The sequence below is a fragment of the Girardinichthys multiradiatus genome, chromosome 9, assembly GCF_021462225.1.
Source record: "Girardinichthys multiradiatus isolate DD_20200921_A chromosome 9, DD_fGirMul_XY1, whole genome shotgun sequence".
Classification (NCBI taxonomy): domain Eukaryota; kingdom Metazoa; phylum Chordata; class Actinopteri; order Cyprinodontiformes; family Goodeidae; genus Girardinichthys; species Girardinichthys multiradiatus.
Genome location: NC_061802.1, coordinates 8,577,374 through 8,605,141, shown reverse-complemented (window position 1 = coordinate 8,605,141; position 27,768 = coordinate 8,577,374). Strand labels below are relative to the sequence as shown.

The 27,768-nt window shown below is 40.7% G+C and overlaps 1 protein-coding gene across 1 annotated transcript in view; it reads right to left on the bottom strand.

Annotated features, from left to right (window-relative positions):
* Positions 1–5,447: 5,447 nt before the first annotated feature.
* Positions 5,448–27,768, bottom strand: part of ror1 (receptor tyrosine kinase-like orphan receptor 1) — a 172,253-nt gene continuing 149,932 nt past the window's right edge. Inside the window, exons 5-12 of the mRNA XM_047375899.1 lie at positions 26,075–26,202; positions 23,375–23,692; positions 21,144–21,389; positions 19,152–19,363; positions 14,517–14,696; positions 12,820–13,047; positions 12,189–12,553; positions 5,448–9,814 (exon numbers count right to left, since the gene is read on the bottom strand). Of these exons, the coding sequence (XP_047231855.1) occupies positions 9,115–9,814; positions 12,189–12,553; positions 12,820–13,047; positions 14,517–14,696; positions 19,152–19,363; positions 21,144–21,389; positions 23,375–23,692; positions 26,075–26,202 (2,377 nt within the window). The 3' untranslated portion in view covers positions 5,448–9,114. The remainder of the gene's footprint in view (positions 9,815–12,188; positions 12,554–12,819; positions 13,048–14,516; positions 14,697–19,151; positions 19,364–21,143; positions 21,390–23,374; positions 23,693–26,074; positions 26,203–27,768) is intronic.

Sequence of the window (27,768 nt, the reverse complement as noted above, 5' to 3'; positions counted from 1 at the left end):
GAACCCGGTGGTGGACACCGGCAGTAAGGGCTGTCAAGCTGAAGAAGGAGTCCTATCAGCTGTGGTTGGCTTGTGGGACTCCTGAGGCAGCTGACGGGTACCGTGAGGCCAAGCGTGCCGCGGCCTGGCTGTGGCAGAGGCAAAAACTTGGGCCTGGGAGGAGTTCGGTGAGGCCATGGAGAAGGACTACCGGTTGGCCTCGAAGAGATTCTGGCAAACCGTCCGGCGCCTCAGGAGGGGGAAGCAGTGCTTCGCCAACACTGTTTATAGTGGGGGTGGGAGACTGCTGACCTCGACTGAGGACATTATCGGGCGGTGGAAGGAGTACTTCGAGGACCTCCTCAATCCTGCCATCACGCATTCCGTGGTGGAAACAGAGGCTGGGGACTCGGGGTTGGACTCTTTCATCACCCAGGCTGAAGTCACCGAGGTGGTTAAAAAGCTCCGCGGTGGCAAGGCTTCGGGGGTGGATGAGATCTGCCCTGAGTACCTCAAGTCTCTGGATGTTGTAGGGCTGTCATGGTTGACATGCCTCTTCAACATTGCGTGGCGGTCGGGGACAGTGCCTCTGGACAGGCAGACTGGGGTGGTGGTCCACCTTCATAAGAAGGGTGGACCGGAGGGTGTGTTCCAACTACAGGGGGATCACACTCCTCAGCCTCCCTGGTAAGGCCTACGCCAGGGTATTGGAGAGGAGAGTCCGACCGCTAGTCGAACCTCGGCTTCAGGAGGAGCAGTGTGGTTTTCGTCCCGGCTGTGGAACACTGGACCAGCTCTATAAACTCTACAGGGTGCTCGAGGGTTCTTGGGAGTTTGCCCAACCGGTTCACATGTGTTTTGTGGACCTGGAGAAGGCATTCGACTGTGTCCCTCGTGATGCCCTGTGGGGGGTGCTCCAGGAGTATGGAATCGGGGGCCCTTTACAAGGGGCCATCCGGTCCCTGAACGAGCGGAGCAGGAGTTTGGTCCGCATTGCCGGCACTAAGTCGGACCTGTTCCCGGTGCATGTTGGACTCCGGCAGGGCTGCCCTTTGTCACCGGTCCTGTTCATAACTTCTATGGACAGGATTTCTAGACGCAGCCAAGGGCCGGAGGGGGTCTGGTTTGGGGACCAGTGGATTTCGTCTCTTCTTTTTGCGGATGACGTGGTCCTGCTGGCCCTCTCTAGCCAAGACCTACAGCATGCGCTGTGGCGGTTCACAGCCGAGTGTGAAGTGGCTGGGATGAGGATCAGCTCCTCCAAGTCCGAGGCCATGGTACTCAACTGGAAAAGGGTGGCTTGTCCTCTTCAGGTTGGAGGGGAGTTCCTGCCTCAAGTGGAGGAGTTTAAGTATCTCGGGGTCTTGTTCACGAGTGAGGGAAGAATGGAGCGGGAGATCGACAGATGGATCGGTGCGGCTGCCACAGTAATGGGGGCGCTGTGCCGGTCCGTTGTGGTGAAGAGAGAGCTGAGCCGAAAAGCAAAGCTCTCAATTTACCGGTTGGTCTACGTTCCTACCCTCACCTATGGCCATGAACTTTGGGTCATGACCGAAAGAACGAGATCCCGGATACAAGCAGCTGAAATGAGCTTCCTCCGTAGGGTGGCCGGGCATTCCCTTAGAGATAGGGTGAGGAGCTCGGCCATCCGGGAGGGGCTCGGAGTAGAGCCGCTGCTCCTCCACATCGAGAGGAGCCAGTTGAGCTGGCTCGGGCATCTATACCGGATGCCTCTTGGACGCCTTCCTCGTGAGGTGTTCCAGGCACGTCCCACCGGGAGGAGGCCCAGGACACGCTGGAGGGACTATGTCTCTCGGCTGGCCTGGGAACGCCTTGGGCTCCCCCTGGAGGAACTGGAGGAGGTATCTGGGTAGAGGAACGTCTGGGCGTCTCTGCTGAGTCTGCTGCCCCCGCAACCCGGTCCAGGATAAGCGGAAGACGACGAGTACGAGTATTCTATATTCTATTACAGCAATAGGTGCCACTTTATAATATTGCATTGAAGCATGTATACACTTCTTTATGTACATTTGCACCATTTTAAAAGGGAAATTTACTCGCTGAATGGACTGGATTTATTTAGGGCTTTTCCAGTCATACGACCACTCAAAGCGTTTTACGCTACAGCCACTTTCAGCCACTCGCACTCACAAACACGCACATATTCATACACACCGATAAGCAGATCAGTAGGCAACTTGAGATTAAGTGCCTTGCTCAGGAGCACAACATCAAATTAAACCCACCAGTATTCAGATTGCAAGACAACTACTCTCCCCACTGACCCACAGTCACACATTATGACCCAAATCCAGGAACCATTTATGCAATCCCAGACTGTAAATAACACACATTCTGTGTAAACCAGACGCACCATGCTTTAAGATGAGTATCTTAATGACGTTACAAAAGTTTAACTTGAAGGAATGTGAAGTGTAGCATTTAACAACTAATTTAATAAGACTGTGCAGTGTTTCAAGGCACATAGATCTAAAAGGATTTGTGAATTAAACATGAAAAACTCCCTCTGTTCTATTCAGGATTTACTACACCAACCTTTTTTTTTTAAACATTTCTAGTGAAGCTGAAAAAACTGAAGGAACTGTGTTGATGTTTATGAGGGTCAGCACATACTATATAAAAACAATAATCGAATATATTATGTTTCGTGCTCCAACTTCCGCTGTAATCATTTCCTCCAGCAGGTGGTGTCCTTAAAGAAAGATACCTTTTAAAATTTAACAACTGTTGTTTGCAATTGCACTATACCTTTGGTAACTAAACCATACGTTTTTGAGGTGTCAATCTCAATCTCTGCTGATTGGAATTGCTGGTTTAGAAAATGTTCATGTAACATTTTGTAAAATAAATTGGGATGATTCTATTCTATCCAAATGCTTTCCTGATGCTGGTGGCTCCAAAACCTGGTCCCACTTTCCTGCATGTCAAACATGTCTCTCTGCTCTGGCACAACCGAAACAATTAACTGCACTGCTTCCCAGCATGCATGTTGATCAGCCATTCTTTTAAGTCAAGAAAAGTTCCTCTTCAGTCTAACTGATCTGTTGTTTAACTTTACTTATTTCACAAACTTTATTTATTTCACAAACAGCTATATCTGATGATTAGTAAATAGAAAAGCATGTCAAAGAAGTGACCTTGTATATAATAATAAGCCCGATAAAGGGAAATGAGAAGCAAGGCTTCATGATGAACCTGAGCTTTGTCAAAGTTCCTGGTAGATTTAATGAAACTGTTCAATCAGTTCAGTTCAATTATGTTGTATAGTGCCTTGCAAAAAGTCACAGACACCAGCGTAGTTAATTGGGATTTTAGCTGGTAGTGTTGTTGGATTTGACACAACACCAGGCATGAGGCAGGGCGAATTATGTAAAAGGTGAAGGTCAATAATTTAAAAAATAAGGTTCAAAACTTACAAAATGGGAACAAAGGCCGCCAGGAAATCCCAACGTTGAGACAGAACCGGGAACAACTGGAAACATGATGGGGAGAACATAAGATTCCAGCGATGAATGAATAAAAGAGTGTAACTGCTGGGAGGAATGATTAGTGGAACAATGAACAGGTGAATCTAATTGTGGATGTACTGCAGCTGAAGAACCTGAAATGTAGCAGCTGAGGTAGGCTGGTTGGAGATACACAGAAAAATTTAAACATTAGAAAGAAACACAGAGGAAAAAAACCGATTCGCAGGAATGTTGTGAAACACAGGGATAAACTGTGAACTAGAGAAACATAGAGTTAAGTATAAAACACACGGACAACTCAAAACATACAGAGAAAACTAAAGTCAGTGTCATAACAGATAAACCAAAACAAATCAGTGCAGTGGATAGAATTGTAAAGTATACATGGTTTCCAAAGTTTCTTACTCAAAAGTGGGATTTTCTGAGTCACCAGTCAGAAAAATAAGAATGCCCTGCTTGCCGAGGAAACCCGGGGTTTAGTATCCAATATAGCTGCTTGCATATAAAATGTAATGATCGTGGCCAATATAATTATTCATTTTAACTTTTGATGGTTTGTATTTATTAAAACCAGTGACGCATATAATGCTGAAAAACAATGCAAAGCAATTTCCTGGCCTTTCTTGGATAGCTACCTTCTTTAGACATTTGGATTAAATGGTCAACTCAGTTTGACTGCATTATAGTGTACTTCATATAATTTATCTAATCAATGTTTTATCTCATGGTATCTCTATGGTCTTGTGTTAGAAGTTGCTAATGTGTGATTTTGAGATCTTCCATTTAACCGTTCTAGTGAGGTCAGAACAGATGACCAAAAACATTTTCAGAAGTTAAATCTGCAGAGTTTCAGATTTATAAAAGGATTTACAATTTAGGCAACTAGGAGAACAAATGCTGAGCTCCCACTCCTGCACTCTAACATAGAAGGACCTTTCAGTGGCTTGGAAAGGTTTTCATCTCCATTTAACATTTTACCCATTTACCATAACCACAACTTTAAGTATATTTAATTGGGATGTTATGTGATAGCCAAACATATTGTACTGCAACACATTGTGAGGCTTAATGAAATGGAAGTGAAGGTTTTCAAAGGTTTTACAAACACAAATCTGGAAAAGTGTGCTGTGCATTTGTATGCAGGCCCCTTTACTTTGTTCCTCTCAATGAAATCCAGTGGAGCAAAACATATGAGCAAAAATTCCCATATCTAGATGTGCAAAGTTGGTACACACAGCTGTAGATTGAGCTAAAGGTGGTTCTACAAATTATTGACTTTGGAAGGCCACATACACATGCAAACCACTTTTTAGGAATTTTACAAGAAAGAAAGTAAAAAAAAAACCATGCATTATGTTCCTTCTCGCTCACAATTGTCTACAATATAGTGTCATTCTGTCACATAAGCCCAATAAAATGAAGTTTGTGGTTGTAGCAAAAAAAGCTCAAGGGATAGTACGGATAGTGCAGCAGTTTTGTTTTTGTTTATTTGTGATACTGAATTTCTCTTGCAATGAATTCAAACTTACATTTGTCCCCATTAAGGTTTTCCACCAAATATATGATGGAGCATGTTGCTCGTTAGAAATCCCCTCTATATATCTGCAGCATTGCTGGTTTTATGGTTAGCATTTGAATGATCGCAGACCTTTTGGTCAATCGTAAACCTGTTTTTGAAAGCTTGCACGTCAAATATGGGTTTTAGCAAAAAAAGAAATTACAAAAGCACACGAGTAACCATAGGAGAACACTACACTAGGTTTTTTCCCCAACTATGGTTAAATTCATGCTGCACTAATGTCGTTTCTAGCTGCTTAGAGGCCATTTATCAAACAGCTACACAGCACCACCCCCTGTTCATTAACGGTCACTGCAGCAGACATAAGAACCCACAGACGAGGAGATTTGCTGACACCTCGTGGATTTGTTTTTCTGTTACAGTTATACAGTCCATAAAACTAAAAAGAATTCAGAGAGAAGTTTAACAAACATCATTTAATATTAATGATTTTTGCAATACAAAAACATCTGTGCAAAAATATTCGAATGAATAACAAAAACAAGGCCTACCTTGGTCAATATGCAAATAAACCTTATGTGAATATAAATCTGTGTTGGTTCTTGAAAAATAAATGATGAAAAGGGCAGATTTATGATGGTTTTGCCAAAAAAACAGCAAAAACAACTTGATAAAGATTCACAGTCTTGTGTACAAGTGGTTTTTGCACTCACACATCCGTTACGTGCTGGAAGTGAACAAACTCATGTTTAGGTAGCTCCGTCTACTTTAGAAAAAAAAACAAAAAACTACAGAAAGGCAAAAAGAAGAAAAACTTATTAGACAGAAGTTAAATTGTTCTTCAAAACATAAAAAATAATCTTTAAAACCCCTGAACTTATGATCGAAATTTACTTTGTACACAGTTAATTCAATTGTTCCTTTTTGAAATTTGTAAAGTAGAAATCATTTTAGCAGTTACCCTTTTTTTTTTTTTACAATAACAAGACACTGATCACATACACCTTGAAGTAAAAACAGAAAAGTATTTTTCATCTCACCAGAGAAGTAAAATACTAACAATTAAGTGTTTATTTTGCTAGTAAAAATTCTGTGCTGCACATAAAAACTCAAACACTGCTGATTGATAGTCAGTGACAGAGCACTAGAGCAACACACACACACACACACACTGCCGAGAGTACCTGTGTGAACATTTACATTTTGAGGATTGTCAAATACAAAGGGGCAGGATTTCTGACAGTCAAAACATTGATAGACTGCTGCTTGTGGTATCATAACCCTTAAAAAACATAACAAAAGCTTCATATTTAGCAATTAATTAACATCACCATCCAACAGTAATGAAGGACGGAGTTCACCATTTATCCAACACACACTTCTTCATTTTGGAAAAGGATAGAGACAATCTGAGCCAATAACTTATTACTTGGCTGTAAAGACACTGAAAAATAAATACAAATGATTGTAGAGGGGGGGGGGGGGCACTTGTTACCCAGCATGCCAATACACTAAATGTTATATCAACAGAATCTGGTGCATGAATATAATCAATGAGTAAATCTGCCAAAAAAACACATGTATGATGAGATCCATTGTTTTTCACATTTAAATAGCAGAGGCCCCAGAATGTTCCAGGGTGATATCATCTGACAGAGGCACTGTGTGTTTTACAATTAAACTTCCAATACTGCTATCCTGGATGGAATTGTTTTTCAAATTCATGAAAAAATAAAATAGAACCAGAAAACAATATATATATATTTTTAATTAAGCATTAAAACATCTTCAGTCAAAACTATTTCTAGATGGTTGTGTTGGTTTAAATGGGTTTGAAGAGCTGGATGGGATGGTTTATTTCCTGTTTTTTTAATTTAGGGTTTTGTGTGGTAGTTGTGAGTATTTTTTTCTGAAGGAAGGGTGTTTGGATTAGCTAGTCAGTACCTTGCCCTTAACAGGACAGGTGTCAGAGGAATCTTAGTTTGAATAAAAATAAAATAAATTCTCATTAGGGAGTTAAGTTAGCAGCACTTTTCAATCATTCAAAACAACTCAAACTAACTTTCTTAGGAGGTTGGCCTCAACCGAAACAGCTGTTTATGGCCCTGACTGTCATTTTTCATAATTTTTAATCAATAGTTTAAAATGTCTGTTTTAAAAACAGAGTTTGCAGAAATGTTTAAAAAAACATTAAAATACCTAAGCCACAACAGTAGGTGCCCTTATTACAGGCAAATTAAAATGGAACCAAAGCTAGTTTTAAACTTTTGTCAGTTTTTTATCCTTCAACAATGTTTGTCATTTCTCCTCAATCCTCAACCATTTCAGGACATGAAGGTGAATTGCAGCAAGGTGGAGGCCAGTTTGGCCAAAGAAAAGACAATTTCTTTCTAGTGGCCAACGTTAAGAGCAATAGAAAGCATTTGGAAAGTTTGACAATAGTTTGTCAAGTACACAAAGTTACACCGAATTCCAAAATCTCCACATTGGAAAGTTTTGATTAAGTTTTTTTAAGTCTCAGATTGTTCGAATCAAACAGTTTGCATTTGTATGATTAACATCTATTCAGGTAGTGTGCTAACGGCTACTGTGGCTGCTAAAGGATCCTATTGCTTTTGAACCACCAAGTCCACCAAGAGCCATGCTGTCACTAACAGTTCTTCTCTATTCTGTCTCACACATCCTCTTAACTCCCCGGGACTTTTTCAACATAACTACATTTTAATTAGACTGAGGCAAACTGAGACCTGTTCTTTGGTTGAGAAAATAACAACAACAAAAACAGATTATGGGTTGTTGGGCGGCTCAGCTGATAGAGCAGGCATATCAGGTCCAGAGGCTATGGTCCTCGACGCGGTTGTCCTAAGTTTGATTCCTGATTTGGGGCATGTCACCTCCTTCTCTCTTCACCCTCTTTCTTGTCAAACTGCTGTTCAATAAAGGCCACTAGTGGCAAAAACACAAGCAAAAACTGCTTCTTGCATAAGTGATCAGGTGCAAAAATTTTTTATTTGAGTTTAGATTGCTGAAATTCACTCTAGCATGGCTCCTGTTTTGATTAGCTGCAAGCTTGACTCCTCTATGGGAATTTCTCTCCAATTCTCCAAACTGTTATCCCTTTGACTGCAATCAGCTGACAACTAATGCATATTCAATTTAAGATGACTTTAAGAAAAACCAAACTATCTATTTCAACTTTATATCTAATAGCAAAACTGCTCACTGTGGAAAGGCTGAATCTGTGTATCTCTGTGAGTCAGGCGAGGACTGAAGTTTGATGCTATTGACCAACAGACATCTCTGTTTTGAGCAACTCTGAGGACTGTTTAAGCAGAAGGAAGATGCTTTTTGTGAAGGTATCATTCATGCTGAAACAAACTAAAAAAAACATTCAGCTGTCATTTTCTACTGTAGGATATGTCAATAATGAAGATGTGATCTCTGTTATTTGAAAGAATGGCCTTAACAATAAAAAATCAACTGCATCCCAGTGGTTGCCGTATTAATTCCCGCTGCTTCACTGTGGAGCTGTAAACACCCAGGCAGGCACAGAACCAGACACGCTCGAGTCCAAAGGGTGGAGTAGGAAACCAGCATGTTGATCTTCTCACTGAAAGCAAGTTGGCTTTCTTGGGCCTGTATGTGTATTCAGGAACGCAGCTGCAAGGCACCCAAAGGGAGTCTCATGAATGTTTATGTCTCTGTATGAAACAGTCTATTAAGAGAGACAGATACTGCAAGGGTCTAATAAAATCTATGTTTAAAGGGATGCAGGGTGGACTTGCTGCTGCTCATCTTAAAAAGTTCTTTAGAATAGATATATTTATACGCATTTTTATCATTGAATCAACACTTTTATGTACTGTATTTACAGTGATTACCATAGTAGCATTATTAAACCTTGAAAGTAAAAACACTTTAAACAATAAGGAAAGTCAGACATCTGTTTGCAATACCTCTGTAGCTGCAGCAATGGTTTTTTACACAACCAGCAGTGTGAACAAGCTTGTATCTGCCTGGTTTTCACTATGGCCAAAGTTGAACTGGGATTCTTGCTCCCTGGCTGAGAGGCAGAACTTCTCATTGAAGGGTCCCAAGCAGGAAGAGAGTGAGCATTCCTCTGCCTATTTACAGGTCTGCGGTGATGACTGAGTCATTGTACAGCAGCACGTCTGAGTCTGGAGTGAGTAGAGCTGATGTTTGCGTAAGGTGGTCAATCTGCATCACACCTTTTTGGGAAACTTGTCCGTAAACCTGACCCTGCCCTCCACCGTTCCCTGGCATGATGCAGTGAGAAAGCAGCGGAGTGTTGGCCTCATGGTTGGAGCCCGTGGTGGAAGGCACCCCACTAACGTGACCCGTGCTGGTGGAACCGCTGGCGCTGCTGGGTGAGCGGCTTTTAGGAGGTGGCAGGTGGTGCTGGATTACTCTAGTAGGTGGAGCCGGAGCTGCAAAGTGAGCTGGGAAGGCTGCGTATCCTGGTGGGATTGGGTATCCGTTGACAGGGATAAAGCGCTGATGGGTTTGGGTCACAGCCATCTGTGTCCATGCAGGAATAGGAGCCATCTGCCCTGATGCAGGGATGGCTTGGGCGGGATAGAGGTACCCTGCAGCGGCGGCGGCAAAACGAGGGTTGCTGAGGTTGCTGACGGGACTGGCGCTGAGCGAGGTTGTTTGAGTGGTGGCATTGCCTCCTCCACCAGAGGGCGTGCTAGAGCTGGCGTGGGATGACAGCCCCTCCCAGGCCCTCAAGCGGCTGCAGATGTCCTTAAAGCGTGGTCGGCGTGCTGGTCCTTCCTGCCAGCATTCTGTCATCAGACCATAAAACCTGAAAGACGAGAGACACAGATAGTTATTCACAGCAAAGGCTGTCAGCATAAAAACTTAAAAAACAGATGTTTTTAATGCAAATACAAAAAAAATCTACCTTCCTAAATATATTTTTCACACAAAACTGAAAACTGTTCTCATTGTTAGTTCTTAGAATTAGCAATTATATTTTAGCGAATAACAAAAAGTAACATTTCTAAAGTTGAAGGAAATAGTACATTGGTTTTTTCATAAATAAAAATCAAAATAGCATGCAAATGTATTCAACTCCCCTTTATTTTGATACCCCTAAATAAAAGCCAGTGCTATCAGTTGCCTTCAGGCTTCATCTAATTGGTAAACAGGGTTTACCTCATAATTCAATCTCAGTATAAATCTAGCTGTACTGTGAAGGTCTCAGAGGTTTGTTAGGGAACATTAGTGAGCAAGAAGCTTCATGAAGAATGGGGAACACAGCGGAAAAGGTCACGGAGAATGTTGTGGGGAAGTTTAAAGCAGAGTTAGGCTCTAAAACAATCTCCCCAACTTTGAATGTCTCAAGTAGCACTCTTCAGTTTAACATTTAAAAGTTAAAAGAAAATGGTAAAACTGCAGACCAACTAAGACATAGAGAGTGGTACATCTGTAGACTGTAGGTGGGAGGTTTGGAAGTTAAGGTGTTTTGCCCACACAAACATTGCTTGGTTTATTTAACTAGGTCTGTTTTTGCTCCGTTTCCCATCTTTTTCCTTACTTTTGGAAGTTGCAAGGCAAGACGAAAAGAATGATGGTAAAACGCTTTTTATGAAATTAGTGTTTCTAACAAAAGGATTTATAATTGTTGTCAGTTTGCATTATGTACGTATGCTGAAAAGTAGCTTATTACTTAAAACACAAGTGAAGAAAGTTACGCCCAATGGTGACATAGTCATCCAATCACGTTTCGCTTTACTTAGGTTATGTCTTCCCTAAACTTGGATATGCTTCCCATGTGCAGATAATCTGACCTTTATGGTAGAGTGGCAAGAAGAAAGCCGTTGTTGAAAGAAAACCCTAAGAAGCCCGGGATAAAGTTTACCACAAGCGATGCAGGGGTCCGAGATAACCCGTAGAAGAAGAATCTAGGACTCTTCTTCTACGGGTTAAGTAAACTTTTTGTCCTAACTATAAACGACTATATGTGGAGGAAACAAACACTGCAAACTCTATTGCCCTAAACATGTCACGACAGTGAAACATAGCGGAGGCAGGATCATGCTGTGTGAATGTCTGTCGTATAGAGGTACATGAAGCTAGTCAGAATTGATCCTATAATCCAAAAAATCCTTTTCAGTTTTAGAATCACTCAGTCAAAGCCCAGACCGAAATCCAACTTAGAATCTGTGGCAAGGCTTGAAGATTGCAGTTTATATATGCTCTCCATCCAGTCTAACTGAGTAAATCTGAGTCTAAAAGAATGGACAGAGATTTCAGCCACTAAATGTGCAAAGCTGAAAAACCCCAAAAGGGCTGCAGATGTAATTGCCATATCAGGGGGTTCTACAAAGTCACACTTTCTTACCCACAGTTGCACTAAAGGGGAGTGAGAAGATCCTACAAGAAATAAGAAAGGTTTTGCAGGTCAGGGACTCAGATTTTTCCCTCCTCATGTTTTTGACTACTTTTCAGTAGTTTTGCATTGGACCAGGGTCAGTGTAGCTACTGGTAGCATGATGCACTACAGATGAATGCAGGGTCACTTTGAGCTCATGTGAATGTGATTCTGCCTGCAGCATTATTCAGCATGATCAGATTGTTGGTGGGTCAGTGTTGGTCTGGGAAGGCATATCCATGGAGGGACACCCAAACCTGTACAGGATAAAATATTAGACCCTCACTGCCATTAGATATCAGGATAAAATCCTTAGCCCCAGTGTTAGATCCTTTGCTGGTGCATTGGGCCCTGGGTTCCTCCTGGTGTATGATAATGCCCGACCTCATGTGGCAAGAGTATGCAGGCAGTTCCTGGATGATGAAGAAACTGATACCATTGACTGGGCTATATGCTCCCCTCACTTTAATCCAATAAAACATAAATGCATACAAGCAAGTGGGGGCCATTGAGTACCATGTTGAGTTGCTGCAATGAAATTTCAGCAAATTGGACTGGATGGATGGATGGATGGATGGATGGATTTCCCAAAAAAAAACATCAATGGATGATGGGCGGACAGACAAACAGATGGATGGATACAATGTTTAGATAATGAGATAAGCAATAAATGATGTAAATCCTAAGCATTTTGCATAAATATCCTGACCTACAAAATACTCTAGTGGACTATTGCAGAATGTGCAGGAGCCCTATGGATAGTTAGTTACATCACCTCATCATAAACTGTGCAACAACACACCTTGGTGGGCAGTCCTCGGGGCAGGGCAGCAGCTGTCTCTTTCTCACCATCTCCATCACCTCCTGGTTGGAGAAGCCGTAGTACGGCTGCAGGCCATAGCTGAAGAGCTCCCACAGCACCACTCCGAATGACCAGATGTCCGAGTCCGTGGTGAACTTCCCGTAGGCAATGGCCTCAGGGGGCATCCAGCGGATGGGCAGCAGAGTCTTAGGCTGGATGCAGTAGTAGTCGGAGGAGTAGATCTCTCTGGAGAGACCCAGGTCAGAAATCTTCACATGTAGCTGTTCACCTACTAAAACATTCCTTGCTGCGAGGTCCTTATGGATGTAGAAGTGACTGGCTAGATATTCCATCCCTGCAGCAACCTAATTGAAGAAAGAAATTGAGGTAATAATCTTTTCATTTGCCATGTAATTATTCTAAGTGACTTTAAATGGGAAACGTGATGGAAAAAAAGAACAACTAGGGTAAAAGTTAGAAAAAAGTTGTTAAATTTTAAAGCAATGACAATAAAAAAACAAGGGATGGTTTTATCATTGTCTGCATCTTATATTTGCTTTATTTTCCGAATGATTTAAGGCTGCAATAATATAAAAAACATGTACAGTCTGAATGTGTAATTTAAAGCCACCTGTATAGCCATATGCAGAAAGTCTCCATGATCCAGGCTGGATTTCACAGTGCCGTCCTCATCACTGCTGCAGCCGACGTCAGAGTGCGGTGAACGCATGATCAGGAACTCGTGGAGATCTCCTTGTGGCAGAAACTCGAACAGCATGCAGGCGGGTTGCTCCTGGGTAACCACACCGAGGAGGCAGACCACGTTCGGGTGCTGAAGCTCAGTCAGCACGGCAGCCTCCTGTAACAGAAGACGGACAAATAACAAAATTGATTTACTAAAAACACCTGAAAACCATTCTTGAAATCTGTGAAAGGAAAGTAATCTATATGAGCTGGTCATTTGTTTCAAAATGAGACACACAAAACCTTGTTGGTCCAACATCTCTTTAAAACCCCTGACTGTTCAGTTTTTGAACTTTTTCAAGGGAACTTGTCTTTCCTTCAGTGGTTCTAAGCAGTATGAGGTCTACAGTAGTCCACCATATTTAACTTATCTAGAAATATAACAAGAGGAGCCTAAAGTCTTATAGGAAGAGAGTCTCTTCCACTGAGAAATTGGACTCTGGGAATTTAAGTGACATTATCCCTTAAAAATCAGAGTTAAATCAAGTATGGGTTTTGAAAAGATGCGGTTTCACATCTTTAAAATACATATTCTTGAGCCAAACCTCATACCTTCATAGTATTAACTTAATATGACAGTGTTAATTATTATTCTGTTAATTAAACAGAATCCGCACAACTATATATAGAGTGATGAAAAAGAAGAGCGAGACATTCCATGTTTCTCCAGAGATACAAGAAAAGTGACTGAGCTTCACAAAAGTAAATTGCTGAAGAAGGTGGATTTCTGAAAACTTTTCTTGCCACCAATTACGAATCTGTTATTTCTGCATCCATGGATCATGTTGGAAAATTAAATCAATAAAAACTCCATCCAAAGTTTTTCCCCTGCATGGTTTTACCCACAATAAATTATTATAAAACCATGTTGTGGAGTGTCTAAGCCAAATAAACAAGTGAGTGTTTAACTGTAGTCTCCTATCTGATTGTCTATGGTTACTTTGACTTCCCTTAGAATGTCACGTGACATAGCTTGAAGTGACTGTTAAGGGAAAAAATAACATGTTTTGTGAGAAATCTAAATTTCGATGGCCTGCTTTCATTCTCTGCTGCTATGTTTCACAATCATGCACAGCTTACTAATATAAAGTATTTCTGTGACAGTGATATCAGAAAAACTTGAGCAGAAATCAGAATTTGAATTAAAATCTAGAATCTTAGTGCTTTTAATCACAGTTTTTGATGACTTTTTTGTCACAAGTGGTCTTTCGCCACTATGGTGTATTACAAATAGACTGAGCTTTTAAATTGCTGGGTAGGATGCCGGCTTGTTAGGTCTCTTTCGCACAACACTGACTTTCACCTTACTGCACAAATTAAAATATATGAGTTCATGTTCAAACTGGAGATTTTGCTATATGCTACAAGGTCAGTTTCTTTCTTTTCAGGCATTTTAACATATTTCTTTACTTTAGACATGGAAAGGAATACAGCTGTTGTAAACTACACGCCTAAATAAAATCAAAATGGAACAGGTTTAAGAAAGTCTTAAAGAAATCACTTTAAATGAATAATTTATTTAGCAAGGATAAGATGAACACAGAATTTAACAAAAACCTCTGGAGTCAGTTGTTCATTTTGTACCTGCTGGAGGTCTGTCCACTGCTGGGTGGTGGAAATATCTTTCAGAGTCTTAATGGCCACAAGCTGCGCCTGTTCCATGCCTGGCAGGTACAGATGACCCTTGTAGATCTTCCCCAACGTGCACTGTCCGAGCTCCTCCATGAAACGCACCGCGGACAGGGGAAGTTCTTTGGCTTTACTCTGCGAAGACAAGCGAAACCTAACATCAATGGGTCGCAGAAAGATGGCAGAAAACTGGATCGTTCGGTTTGGTTTCTGACAAGCCAGTACTCTTTAATCACCATTATCCTTTTATAGAAAATAGAAATCCTAAGAGGTGGTATTTCTGGTTCTAATTTTATACATACAAACTACCTCATGTAACATCAAATACAAGTTGAAAATGTAAAATTAAGAGGAGGAAAATAAATCTCCCAAAGAATTTATAATTATTCAAGTCAGACTTAATCCATTACATCACCACCTAATAATTCTCCTAACACTTTTGGAAAGCGGTAAGGGAAAATTGTGAAATCGAGCTGAAAAATGTGATTTGGCTGTCAGTGTAAGCAACATTTGGGGAAAATTAACTCCCAAGGCAGAAATGTAAGTAACTGCTGCAGAAGTAACAAAAAGGCTGTTAGGCTAATTGTATAGGAGGGCTTTCTGTGCCACATTCCTTTTTTAATATGTATGGATTTTGTTATTTACAAGTATGCAGAGTACAGAAATCTTTAAACATTTTAGTGTGGAAACATGAAAACAGCGGTCCTCAGAATAAAATGGCAATGTGTCTTTTTGAAACCCCTAATTCCTATCATTATCCACCTTGACCAGAGTCATGCCCATAACCAGCAGACTGATCATGAATGGTGTTATGTCATATTTGTATCAACATAAATATCTTAAGATGAGCTGAGCTTTCAGCAGGTTTATATGATTGTTATTTTTATACCTGTTTCTGTGAGCATTATTGGAGTGCACTGATGGTAAATTGTGTGTTTGTGTGTGTGTATGCGTGCGTGTATGTATGTGTATGAGAAGGAGCTCTATCAGGGATGTGTGAGGTTGGATTTGGAAGAAGACGAAAAATGAACAAAGGTTGGCAGAGATTTAAAGATTCCAGGAACTTTGAGTTGAATAATGAAATTTTTCTGTAAGCGCGACACGCATTCATGCACACACACACACACACACACACACACACACACACACACACACACACACACACACACACACACACACACACACACAGATCAACGTGACCTTTGAGGGGGGCGCGAGTATGTGCTGAATATTAGGAGAAAAGCAGATGTTTTCAGTTATGGGTTTGTTTCACCCCTTCTTTACTCCCACACCTAAAGCCTCAGATCCTTGTTACACCACCACAGGTGTGTGTGTGTGTGTAAGCACGTGTGTCTAAAGAAATTGTTACAGGGTCTGGCCCCTCCATGACCCAAAGGAGAAGCCTGCTGGGTAGCAGCCAAATCCTAAAACATTGCAGAGTTTTAAATGAGTAAAAACAAAACAGCAACAGTTTCCTTGGAAATAAATGTAAATACATTCCTCTGCAAAAATATTCATAACCCTATGTTTTTTTTTACATTTTGTCATGTTACAACCAAAAAAACAGACTAGAGAATAAATGTGAAAGGGAAGAAAAATGCATGCATGTTTTTTATGATAATTTTTACTAATGAAAATCTGAAAATTGTAGCGTGCAGTTGTTTTTAGCCCTCCCAAAGTCAATACTTGCAGAAGTGCCTCTTGCTGCACTTAAAGCTACAAGCTTTTTGGGCTTATATCTCTACAAGCTTTACAAATCTTTCTCTTGATAATAGCTAAAGCTCAGACTGATTGCAAGGTCTGTGAAAATCTATTTTCAAGTCCTACCACTGATTCTCTATTGGTTTGGACTTTGACTAGGCCTATTTAACATATTCCAGGCACAAGCCACAAACATTATAAAACATCAAAGCATCACCTCAATCAGCATTGAAGCCAAGAAAACAGGTGGGTTTTAAGATGGAATTAGCAGGCTTCAATCCAAATCGTTCCATCATAGATGTTTAGAATTATTCCAAGGCTAGAAGTTCACCATCTCCCAAGTTTTAAGTCTTCTGCAGCCTCCAACAGGTTTTCTTCCACGGTTACCATGTATTTACCTCCATTCACTTTCCCATCAACTCTAACCAGCTTTTCTGTCTCTGCTGTAGAGAAGTATCCCCACAGCATGATGCTGCCAATACTGTATGTCTCCATGGGGATTGTGTTCAAGATGATGCTAGTGCTAGTTTTTCGCCACACACAGTGTGCTGTATTGTAGGCCAAAACACCAAAACATTAAATTTTGGTCAGAGCACCTTCTTTCACACATATCGGACCTTTTATAGCTTTCTTTTAACAATGTATTTTTTTCTTGCCACTGAGATTAGATTTTTAGAGAGCAAGACTAATAGTATTTCTGTCCTCTGATTCACCCACCTGAGTTGTGGATGACCACAGCTCCTCCAGTGTTACCATAGAGTTGGTTCCAGGATTTCTGTTCTCCTTGTCCCAGTTTATCACTTTAGGTGGACGGCCATGTCTTCGCATGTCCGCAGTCCTTCCACTCTCTTTCCACTTTTAGTCAATAAATTGAATAATGCTCTGTGAAATGTTCAAAGCTTGGAAGATTGTTGTATATCCTAACACTGCTTTAAATTACTCAACAACTTTATCCCTGACCTGTCTGCTGTGATGTTGTTTGTTCAATCACTAACGTTCTAATCTACAATAAAATTAAATTACACACTGGTGGATTTGATTCATCAATCAGATGACGTCTGAGGGCAATGGATTGCACCAGATTTTATTTAGGGGTACCAGATTAAAGGGAACTGAATGCATATATACACCTCACTTCAGGTTAATTACTATAAAAAAAAACATGTATCCTTTTTCACAATTATGCACTACTTTTTTGTTGGTAAGAGAGGTCTTGTAAGGTGCTGTATGAGCATTTTTGCACTTTTAAAAAACTTGAAAACCTCATCAATTTCAAACAGGTTACTAATAAATAGATGTTATCAAAATGCTCATGGAAACCATTTTCCAGTCTTGGAAGAGATGGCTGTGTTGCCTAATGGTTTGAAAGATGTTTCAGAGCCAAGAATAAACTGTATAACGTATTAAATGCAAGCTCGTCACTTTTTATTTTTAAAAGATATTTTTTTGGCACTAGTGGCCCTTATTTTAAATTTTTTGACAGTAGGCTGACAGGAAAGAGGGGTAGAGAGAGGGGGAGACATTCGGCAAATGTCGCCGGGTCAAGGACTCGAACCCGGGACAGCTGCTTCGAGGAATGTAGCCTCTATATATGGTCGTGCGCTTAACCCCTACACCATCAGCGGCACGCCATAAGCTTGCCACTTTGAAAAAAAATGTATGAATTTCCTGTTAATCTGACTCGGCAGATACAGATTTGTATCCAAACATACAGACGAGTGCGTTCCTTTTTGGTAAGATAAACATTTGCTCTCGCCAAAACTCTTAAAAAAACAAGTAAAATTATTGGACTCTGCTTTTCTTAGTTGCTAATGTAACATTTAAAAAATACTGTGTAGATAATCACATACTCTCCACTTTAACTGGTAAAATATTAAGAAAATTATAAACAGACGTAGAAGGGCTAAGTGTGCAACCTTAAATGAAACATGATTCAGTTTCTGATGTGAACTTTACACTGGCTGGGGGTGCATAAACCTGATGGTCTGCTCTACAAAGAGTCTCTGTGAATGAGGGAGGGAGAAGTGAAGTGGATGGTGGTAGAGGACATAAGAAGAGGAACAAGAAGAGGATGGGATAAGTGAAAGCAGTAGTGTGAAGGAGAGCTGTGAAAAAACAGACAGTGGGAGAAAAATAAACAGAGGAAAGGAGCTGCAGCTGGACATTCCTGGACATGCTGAGATCTGATGATAGAGATCTGAGGATCTGCCTCATGCCGGTCATTTCCACACACTGAACCTTGTAACCCTGGCATGCTGCGAGGCGTCCCAGCCAACACGCAGGGAGCAACACCGGTGTTTTGACTCCTCTAGTCAGCTCTTGCAAAGTAAAGGGAATATCTTTACGACAAGTTGCAATGGGGTCCAAAAATGCAGTGCAAGTTAAAGTAGTTTATTAAATTAACATGTGTTACTTGGTCAGACTGGGGTCTTTGTTTCTACTGCCTAAAGTTTTTATGATGTGTCCAAGATATGAGAGTGGAAATCTGGAGAGCACTCGATCAGTCTGAGGTGTTCAGAGGTAAAGTAAAGTAAAGTAAAGTAAAGTAAAGTAAAGTAAAGTAAAGTAAAGTAAAGTAAAGTAAAGTAAAGTAAAGTAAAGTAAGTAAAAGTTTATTTATATAGCACCTTTCACAGACAGTGCAAGTGTTTTCCTGAAAGTACTGGGTCCTTTTAAAAGGCTGTTTTAGGCTCAACTTATACATTTAGACCCTGCTAAAGGTAAAAAAAACACCCCAAAAAAGCAAGAAATCCTACATTCAGTTCACATTCACAGTTTTCTAACTTAACCTGGAAAAACATGAGATGCCTGATCATTTTACAGTTTTATTTTTTCCAACTTTAAGAGCATTTACTAAGTCACAATGTCATAAGTTGGCATGTGTAATACCTTTGGTTTGTAGGCAGTTGTGAGCATGGACATTTCGACATTTTGACCTCGGACGGGTTTCGGTGGACGAGCAGCCGGAGGCCTCGAAGACTTCTGGTTGTTGCGGCACACGCAAATGAAGAAGAAAAGCAAAACGATGGCTAAGGGGATCGCCACACTGGGAACTAAAATGTAAAGGATCTCCATGCTGCCACCTGACTTGTCTTTATGGTCTGAAACAGAGAAAGAAAAATACAGTGTTTATGGTGTAGCCATGTTCTTTATAAATGTTATTTAGATTGGTAATTCTTTACACAGAAAGTAATCCTGACCACGTGCTTCTTGAACCATTGATGGAACCGTTCCTGCCATTAGCTTTGTGTGTTCTCTTTATATTCCATAGAAAGTTCTACTTGTTTTTTACTCCAGTGTCTAGCTGTTTACAGTTGTCCATTTCTGGACAGAGCCACCGATGGAGCTATTGCTGTCATTATCCTTGTTTACTTGCTTGATGTTTCTGTAATGATACCCTTTTCCATAGAAAGTAACCATGGCATAGTGCTTCTGTGCTTAGGTGTATGTCTTCCCTGGAAGAAGCAAATGAAGCTATTGTTTGCCACTGAAAGTAGTCCTGGTCGAGATGTTTGATGCTTTATAAATAACCTAAATTTATTAAAAATTAATTTTGTTGTGTGTAGCAGTACCAAATGACATAATAAAAAAGTTAACATTTCTATCCATCCATTGTCTTTAGTTGCTAATCCTTGCTTGGTCCTGGGGGGAAGATAGTAGGTGCATAACTGCAGCGTTCACTGGGTGAGGGCCAGGATACACCATTAACATCAGAATATGACAGGAAACATTTATAGCTTTGCTAGATGAGCTGGTATGTGTTAATAGGGTTTCTACACATTTTTCATGCCAAAATTCCTTACTTTGGTCTCAAACTTCTACATTTTTCTGCAGTTATAGCATTCTGGACATTTGAGTACAAAATATTTACCTTAAACTGATTAAATGGTGGTCTTATTTGTAGGTTCCACATATCACAAAACACAAGCCTGAAACTGGCTTCTGATTTTCTCAATAGTGCCATCTCATGGCTTTTTTTACTTAGACCAGCTCCAATTCACGATCTAATGCCAAATAAGAACTATAGTTTCCTTCAATAGATGCAAATTCTTTAAACAAATTTTGGTTGAAGAACGTTAGTACCGTTTTTTAATTAGTGAAAAAAAATAGCACATATAGTGCATTGTTGGGTGTTTAAACCAGACTTAGTAAGTCAAAAACTAAAAGGAATAAAATCGTAACATCAATGTGGGACAGTGCAGAAAGTCTGGAAAGTTAAACATTTTTCCATACCTACCCAGGAAAATTGTTGACTAAATTCCATGCTTTTCCACACTTTGCAAGACAGTAGAAACCCTGTGTTCATTTAATAAAATGTTTACACTGGAGGTCATTCTACACAAATGAACAAATATATTACAGGCTTAAAGAAGGAGCATTGTTTAAAGCTGTCAAAGAAGAAGAAAATGAAGGAATCAAAAGCTTGTTCATTTTAAACTATTTCGATTTTTTTCTAAATAAAAGTATTTGAAAAATAGTTTTTTTGTTTTTGTTTGGGCTTTGTGCAAAAGTGCACTGAAGTAGCTTTATTCAGCGTTTAATAAACATGCATTTGATACAATTTGTCCTCCTGTAGCGTGATCCATTGCTTCCACCTCTCTCCTTCCAGGAGTGAGTTTATATATCTACCTAACAAACCCTTCCAGTTTAAATAAAGCCAAGATTTGGTGAAAGGAGGCAGCCAGAAGAGATCAAAATTTCAAGACTGCATGAAAAGAAAAAAGTGCTCCATGCACAACTACAAATGGTGACATACACAGAGGGTGATCAAACAACATACAGCATAAGAAGAATAATGTTTCTAAACATAAAAAACCTGGAACACGATCTACAAGAAACACTACGATTATAAACTTGTACATTTATATTCCAGTGTCTCACCACAGAGTGGAATGTCGCAGAGCTCCATGCGGACACCTTCATCCAGCGTGAAGCACCAGGGGGCTTCGTGCTTGTGCCCGGGGTTGCGGCAGTACGAGTGGCCCCCGTTCAGCTCTGGGTAGCGGACCGCCAGGTACGTGTGGCTGTGAGGATACTGGGAGTTCCACGGCTGGCACTGGCGCCCCGACTTGGTCACGCTGACCGTCCCTCTGTAGTCTGCCCCGCTGTTGTTGTAACACTTGTGATCTGAGAAACATAAATGTTGTTTACTGCCTGCCCCAACAACTGATCTCAATGCTTTAAAGAAAACCTTTGAAAGACAGAAATGAATGAAAATCTGCCTTATTGTTGTTAATTAAAGTTGAAAGTGGTTTAAAAAAGTTTTCTGACACAAAAAGATACTTTTGAGTCATGCTCTCAAAACCAGACCTTCCACATATGCTTAATGACACAGCATTTGTACAGTCTGGAAACCATATACTTGTTATTGCTGAAAATGGAAAGATTATGATTTTTTTGATAAAAAAGACCAATTTTAATGGAATATGTCACATGGATATGTGTATATCTACTTTGTGACACAGAAAATGGATATAGTAAGCAACTTTGCTACAAAAATCCTTAATAGAGGACATTTGGGTGTGTGTTGTGACCTGACTCAAAGGCCACAACAAAAAAGAGAGACACACCATGTATAGGACGCCCAAAATATAGATTTATTCAACACAAATTAAGGTTTAAATCAAAAGGCTCTAATATGAAACGTAAAAGCCAGTTAAATCAGTGGTGTATTGTGTGCATGAGTATCAAAATAATCTACAGAGCTAAATGTGGCAGCATACGTGTGGAGGGGAGCATAGACAGGTTTGTTGGCCGCCAGGGTTTAACTGAGAGCCTTACCAGGTTCTCAGGTGTCCCATATCAGTAATCAGTGTAGCATATGAAAGGTAAATGCCCAACCTAACAATAAGGGGTTGTAACAGTGAGCTTCATGGAAGTAAACGAGGAAGGAGAGCTAATTTCTCATCACTAACCAAAAAGTCTCTCCGTTGAAAAAATTTTTTGCCCCAAGATTATGAAACTGTTGAAAACTCGGATGTAAGAGGAGGAACAACTCAAAGCTGAGGTAGGAGGACATAACACAGTCCATACTACAGCTTGGACAAATAGCTTGGGCAGGGAGGCAACAGCCAGACCACCAGGGTGTCAGAAGATTCAGTTCATAAATATGAAGTTTATCAAATAGCGAAGCTCGCGATTTACCACTCGGGCTACGTTCCTACCCTCACCTATGGCCATGAACTTTGGGTCATGACCGAAAGAACGAGATCCTGGATACAAGTGGCTACAATTAACTTCCTCCGTAGGGTGGCCGGGCACTCCCTTAGAGATAGGGTGAGGAGCTCGGTCATCCGGGAGGAGCTCGGAGTAGAGCCGCTGCTCCTCCACATCGAGAGGAGCCAGTTGAGGTGGCTCGGGCATCTGTATTGGATGCCTCCTGGACGCCTTCCGCGGGAGGCACGTCCCACCTGGAGGAGGCCCAGGGGACGACCCAGGACATACTGGAGGGACTATGTCTCTTGGCTGGCCTGGGAACGCCTTGGGCTCCCCCCGGAGGAGCTGGAGGAGGTGTCTGGGGAGAGGGACGTCTGGGTGTCTCTAGTGTGTCTGCTGCCCCCACGACCTGGTCCCGGATGAAGCGGAAGACGACGAGTATGAGTTCATCAAATAAGGACATTTGTTATTTTAGTTTTTTACAGCATTCCCTCTCAGAGCATAACATCTGCTGATGTCCATGGATCAAATTAATAAACCAATAAACTCTCTAAACATTCCTGCTGTATGTTTACCCAAAATAATTATCTCCACCCGTGCCTTGCTGTCACTCAGAACATTTTGATGGCTACAATACCATAGTAGAGTTAAATCCTTAGGTGCAAAACAATGACCGACTGTTTGTGTGAGACTTGTACTGCAAGGCCTGGTAATATAAATAATTTTTGTGACACAGTTGTAACTAGTCATAGTTTTGCTGGCTCGTGCCTGTGCACATCAGAGTAACAATGCTGGTCAGAGCAGCAGCAGAAATTGTAATTCGCCCTCCATAGGGTGCTCTCTCTTGAACTCAAATTGGAGTTGAATACTTTGTTATTGCTACTATCATCCTTGGTAGGTAGAGATGCCATGATTTCTGTGGTCAACAATGAAGCAAACTGATAAACTGATCTTACTCTTGTTAATGGGCTCAGCCATGGGGATCCCAATCCTTAAACAGTTGGCAGCCTTCGGGCTGTCAGAGGCAGCTAGCTCCTCACAGTTCGGCAGTTTTAGGCTCTTCAGTATGATGGAGTTGGAACGGGCGATGATGTACTCCGTCTTGCACAAATCATTCTCCAGGATCTCACATTCATCCTTACAAAGATCCCGAGGCTTGTCCATGCCTGAGGTGCGGTCGCATGTTGGAAAGGCAAAGTGGCAGAGGGAAGGGATGGCAAACTGGGAGCAGCGATCGGACAAGTGATTGGAAGTCCCGATCATGGTGAAGGCAGCTGGAAACAAGAAAGTATAAAGTTTTGAAGGCTAGTATGAAAAAACATCCAGATTTATTTTAGAATGAAGGAAGGTAAGCCTTATGATATTTTATAGCTTTTCAAAAGGATTATTGGAAAAAAAAACACATCAGTGCATCTTATAAGAGCATTTCCCATCTTTTTTTTTGTTGGCTTCTTTTGTTATCTACACACACAATAATTGAGAAATAAAACTGGTGACAAAGGTGGCATTTTTCATTGTATAACTAGTAGCTGTGCAGTTATTACAAACATTCTCTTCTTCTGTGGTTGTGATTGCTTTGCCCCGTATAGAGAAGACGACAATAAAAAGTTGAAAAATGAATTTGGTCACCATTCAAGTGTTCCTGTTGCACATGCTGTTTGAATAAAGTGATAATAAAGACCAAAAAAGGTGACATTTATTCCAAGATGCTGTATATTGATGCCAGAGCTGAAACATATATGACTTACTGCCATAATGTCAGCTTATTATGATACAGTGGCTGCATACATCTTAAGTATCACATGTCCTTGATATTTTGGATTAAAGCCTGGGTTCAGATTAAATTTTGTCCATGAACTGTTTGGGGGGTTAAGCTGACAGCTGCATAGATGTCATCAATAACGTTCACATTAAACTGCCCTCTAAAGGGCATGCGCACGCAAATAAGCAAAACAAAAGAACAGAAGCGGAACCACAGACGTTTATAACGGTAGGGCACTGTGGGCCATGTGTGCTCCATAAAGAGAGGAGACAAAGCTGAACTCCCACTGAACTCTGACTGCCTGCCTTCCTTCCCAGACATAACGACAATGATTAAAAACCAAATTTGCAGAAGAGTTCCATTAATATGCAGATAAGCAACTGTGGACATATATTATGTGTGTGCATCATTATTATTATGTTCATAACCAGTGTGGGAAATAAAATGTATAACATGTGTTAGTATAAAGACATTGTGTATTGTGTGGTCTGCAGAAGTATTTCTCACAGAAGAGGTGAAGTGGAAAATTACTGAAAACTGCAGAAGTGTGTGAAAATTGGTGATAAGTGTTACTCCCTGCTTATATCAGTAGATACGAGTGCAGCTGGTGGACAATGACTGTCTAAATATGGTAAGCCGGAAAAAGTGTGTACGTGACTACATGTGAGAAAAAAAACTGTAAACAGGGCGCTGCCCGTTTTAATGTGTTTTAATAAAAGCAATGTGCCCAGTGAGAAGCTCCAAAGTCGTCTCGGTGTGTGTCCTGATCACATGAGAGCTTCCTTGGTCCAGGTACTTTGAATAACATACAGCTGTCTACGTGTGATTTATCCTAATGTGTGTGAATTCCTCCAGGTTATGGTGAATAAACGAACGCGCAGAAGGCCTCTTTAAAGAGGTACTTCAACACCACTTACTCTCTTTTATCAATTTAAAATTGGTTAGGGCACATAGGAGCACGTGCAGGACAATGAAATATAAATAGGGTTAGGATTACTCAACATTAAGCCAAAGAAACCCACTTTGCATGTGAAAATTCAAGTTAATTAATAATAGACTAACAGAAGTCCTCTTGTTGCTTTAAAGCAAAGCGTCATTGGAGTTATTCTAAACTTTTCCTGTAGCAGCTAGCTGTGCTGCAGTGCTAATGCAAGTTAGCAAAAAACTACTTCAGAAACAAATCTTTGTTACCTTTCAGCAATGAGTCCTGTGAATTCGTTCAAACTCTTGTAACTTCTGTAGCAGCTGCCTAATTAACATTAAAGAGGGGGTGAGCCCTAGATGGGTAGGAAATGAGCTGAAAAATGGGCCTCAAATGCGATTCTCCTTGGGTTAAAATGGCTCAAAGTTAATTGCTAATATAGAATTCATACAGGACAACTGGAGATAAAAAGAGGGACCCATATGGGTCCTAGATGTATTGGCCAGTTTGAACTAATGTCATTAGTATCTATTTGAGACAAAGGGGGCCCAGTTGGTTTTACTAAAATGATTTGTTTTTAGTCAACCCAATCAGGATCCATGCAAGAACCATATTGTGACCCTCAGCCCGCCTAGTACCCATTCAGCATGATTAAAACCCACATGGGGTCCACATACACATGTTGGGTAGCTGTGCTGTAGAGCTAAGAATTTCTTTAATAAATAAAATGAACTGTATTAGAAGATTTAGTTTTGGCTGTTTCTTTATTTTGGTCTTTTTCTTAAACAGTAATACTCCAAACATTTTTACTAGCATTTAATAATGTATAAACTATAAACAATCTCATAAATCTTTGAGCTACTTATATTGCTACTAGCAATGGTTCATTCAAGTAGTTTTAAGGGCAACACACATTGGGACACGTCAGAAGCTACGTGTCAAACAAAAATGCTTCAATACGTTTTTCCCCACCTGTGATCTGAGTCTCAATCTCCCCCTGCATCTGCAGGGAATCGACGTAGATGCTGCGGTTTCCAATGAAGCGAGCACAGGCTATGCCTCTGTACGGCTGGCAGAATCCATCTTCATTCAGATCCACCCTGACAGCAAAACAGAGAGGAGAGGAGAATCACTTTTAAGTCATCTGTAGATTATTACTACATCTTTCTGAGCCACTTCAAGAGACAACAGAAGCAGATGGAGGAAATGCAGCCTGTTAAAACCACAAATGTGCAGTGCATAACATCACCTCTAGAGGTCAGTCCAAGTTCGACTATTAGACAAAACTACAGAGGGAGAGAAAGACTGGTTCTTGTTGCCTCTTTCCTTGGCTAAAGAGAAGACATTGTCTTGTCAAAGCTTGAAATTTAAAACACTCATGCATGTAAATTCCAGTTCACAGCACATATGTAAACCACATAAAGAATTAATATTTGGCTGAAGCTGGAGAAATGTCACTACAGACTGTAATTTAAAACGTGCAGAAAGAAGGATTCAAATTTGACTTCATTTAAGGGATTTTCGTTACGTATTACACCAACTTTTTACTTCTTTTAAACTCACCCCCCACAACCTTCATCTTACTCAAAGTGGCTTGATCTCTCACCTCTCCTGTTCTATATTTACATCCCCGCACACACAAACCGCATGCACACTAGCAAACTACTCGCTCAGTGTGAGATCACTTAGTCATGAGCTTTAAGTCATGCCATATGGGGATTTTAAGACCAGGCAAAGCCACATTAAATAGTACAGGGAAGGACATGATGCCACTGGGCATAGCGGCACATTATTGGCTGATGTAAAGTACATCCTTATGCTTCAGGCCGTTGCTGGATTAATGGCAAATGGAAACAATTCTTTTGAAGTTGACTAAACCGTAAAGATTTGTAAAATGCATTTATTATAAGCATTTCAGTAATCCAATTCAAAAAGGGTTACTCATATTATATAGATTAATTCAAAAAAGGAGTGATATATTTCATGGATTTATTTTGTTAATTTTGATGATGACAGCTAATGAAAACCCAGTATTCTGTTTCTAGAAAATGTTATTACATAAGATAAGACAAAAACAGAAGTGTTTCTAATGCAGAAATGTTAGGCCACTGAAAGTATGCCATTGTTTTGTAAGGTACACTTGGTCAAGGCTCAGTTAGAGTGAATTACTGCATCAGTGCAGTGTAGCATGGAGGTGATCAGTCTGTGGCTCTGCTCAGGTGCTCAGGATGCTCAGGTTGCTCTGACAGTATCCTCCAGCTAGTCTGCATTATTGGCTCTGGTGTTTATCAGCTTCCTCTTGACAATTTATGTCAGGTAGGTTTGCTGGCCATTAAAGCACAGTGATATTGTGGCTGTTAAAGCAGGTATTGGTACTTTTAGACCTGCAGTGTAAGCAGTGCCAAGTCATGCTGGAAAATAAAATCAGCATCTCCATAAATTTTGTCAGCAGAGGGAAAAACGAATTGCTCTGAAATTTCCCGGTAAACGGTTTTGCCAACCCTAGACTTCTAGATAAAACACAGGTGACCAACAGCACCAGATGACATTGTTTCCCAAATCAATGACACACTGGACCTCAAACACCCTACATTCGGTGTCTCTCTGTTCTTCCTATAGATTCTGGGACCTGGATATGCCTATGTATATTTGGTGGCTCTTGAAGC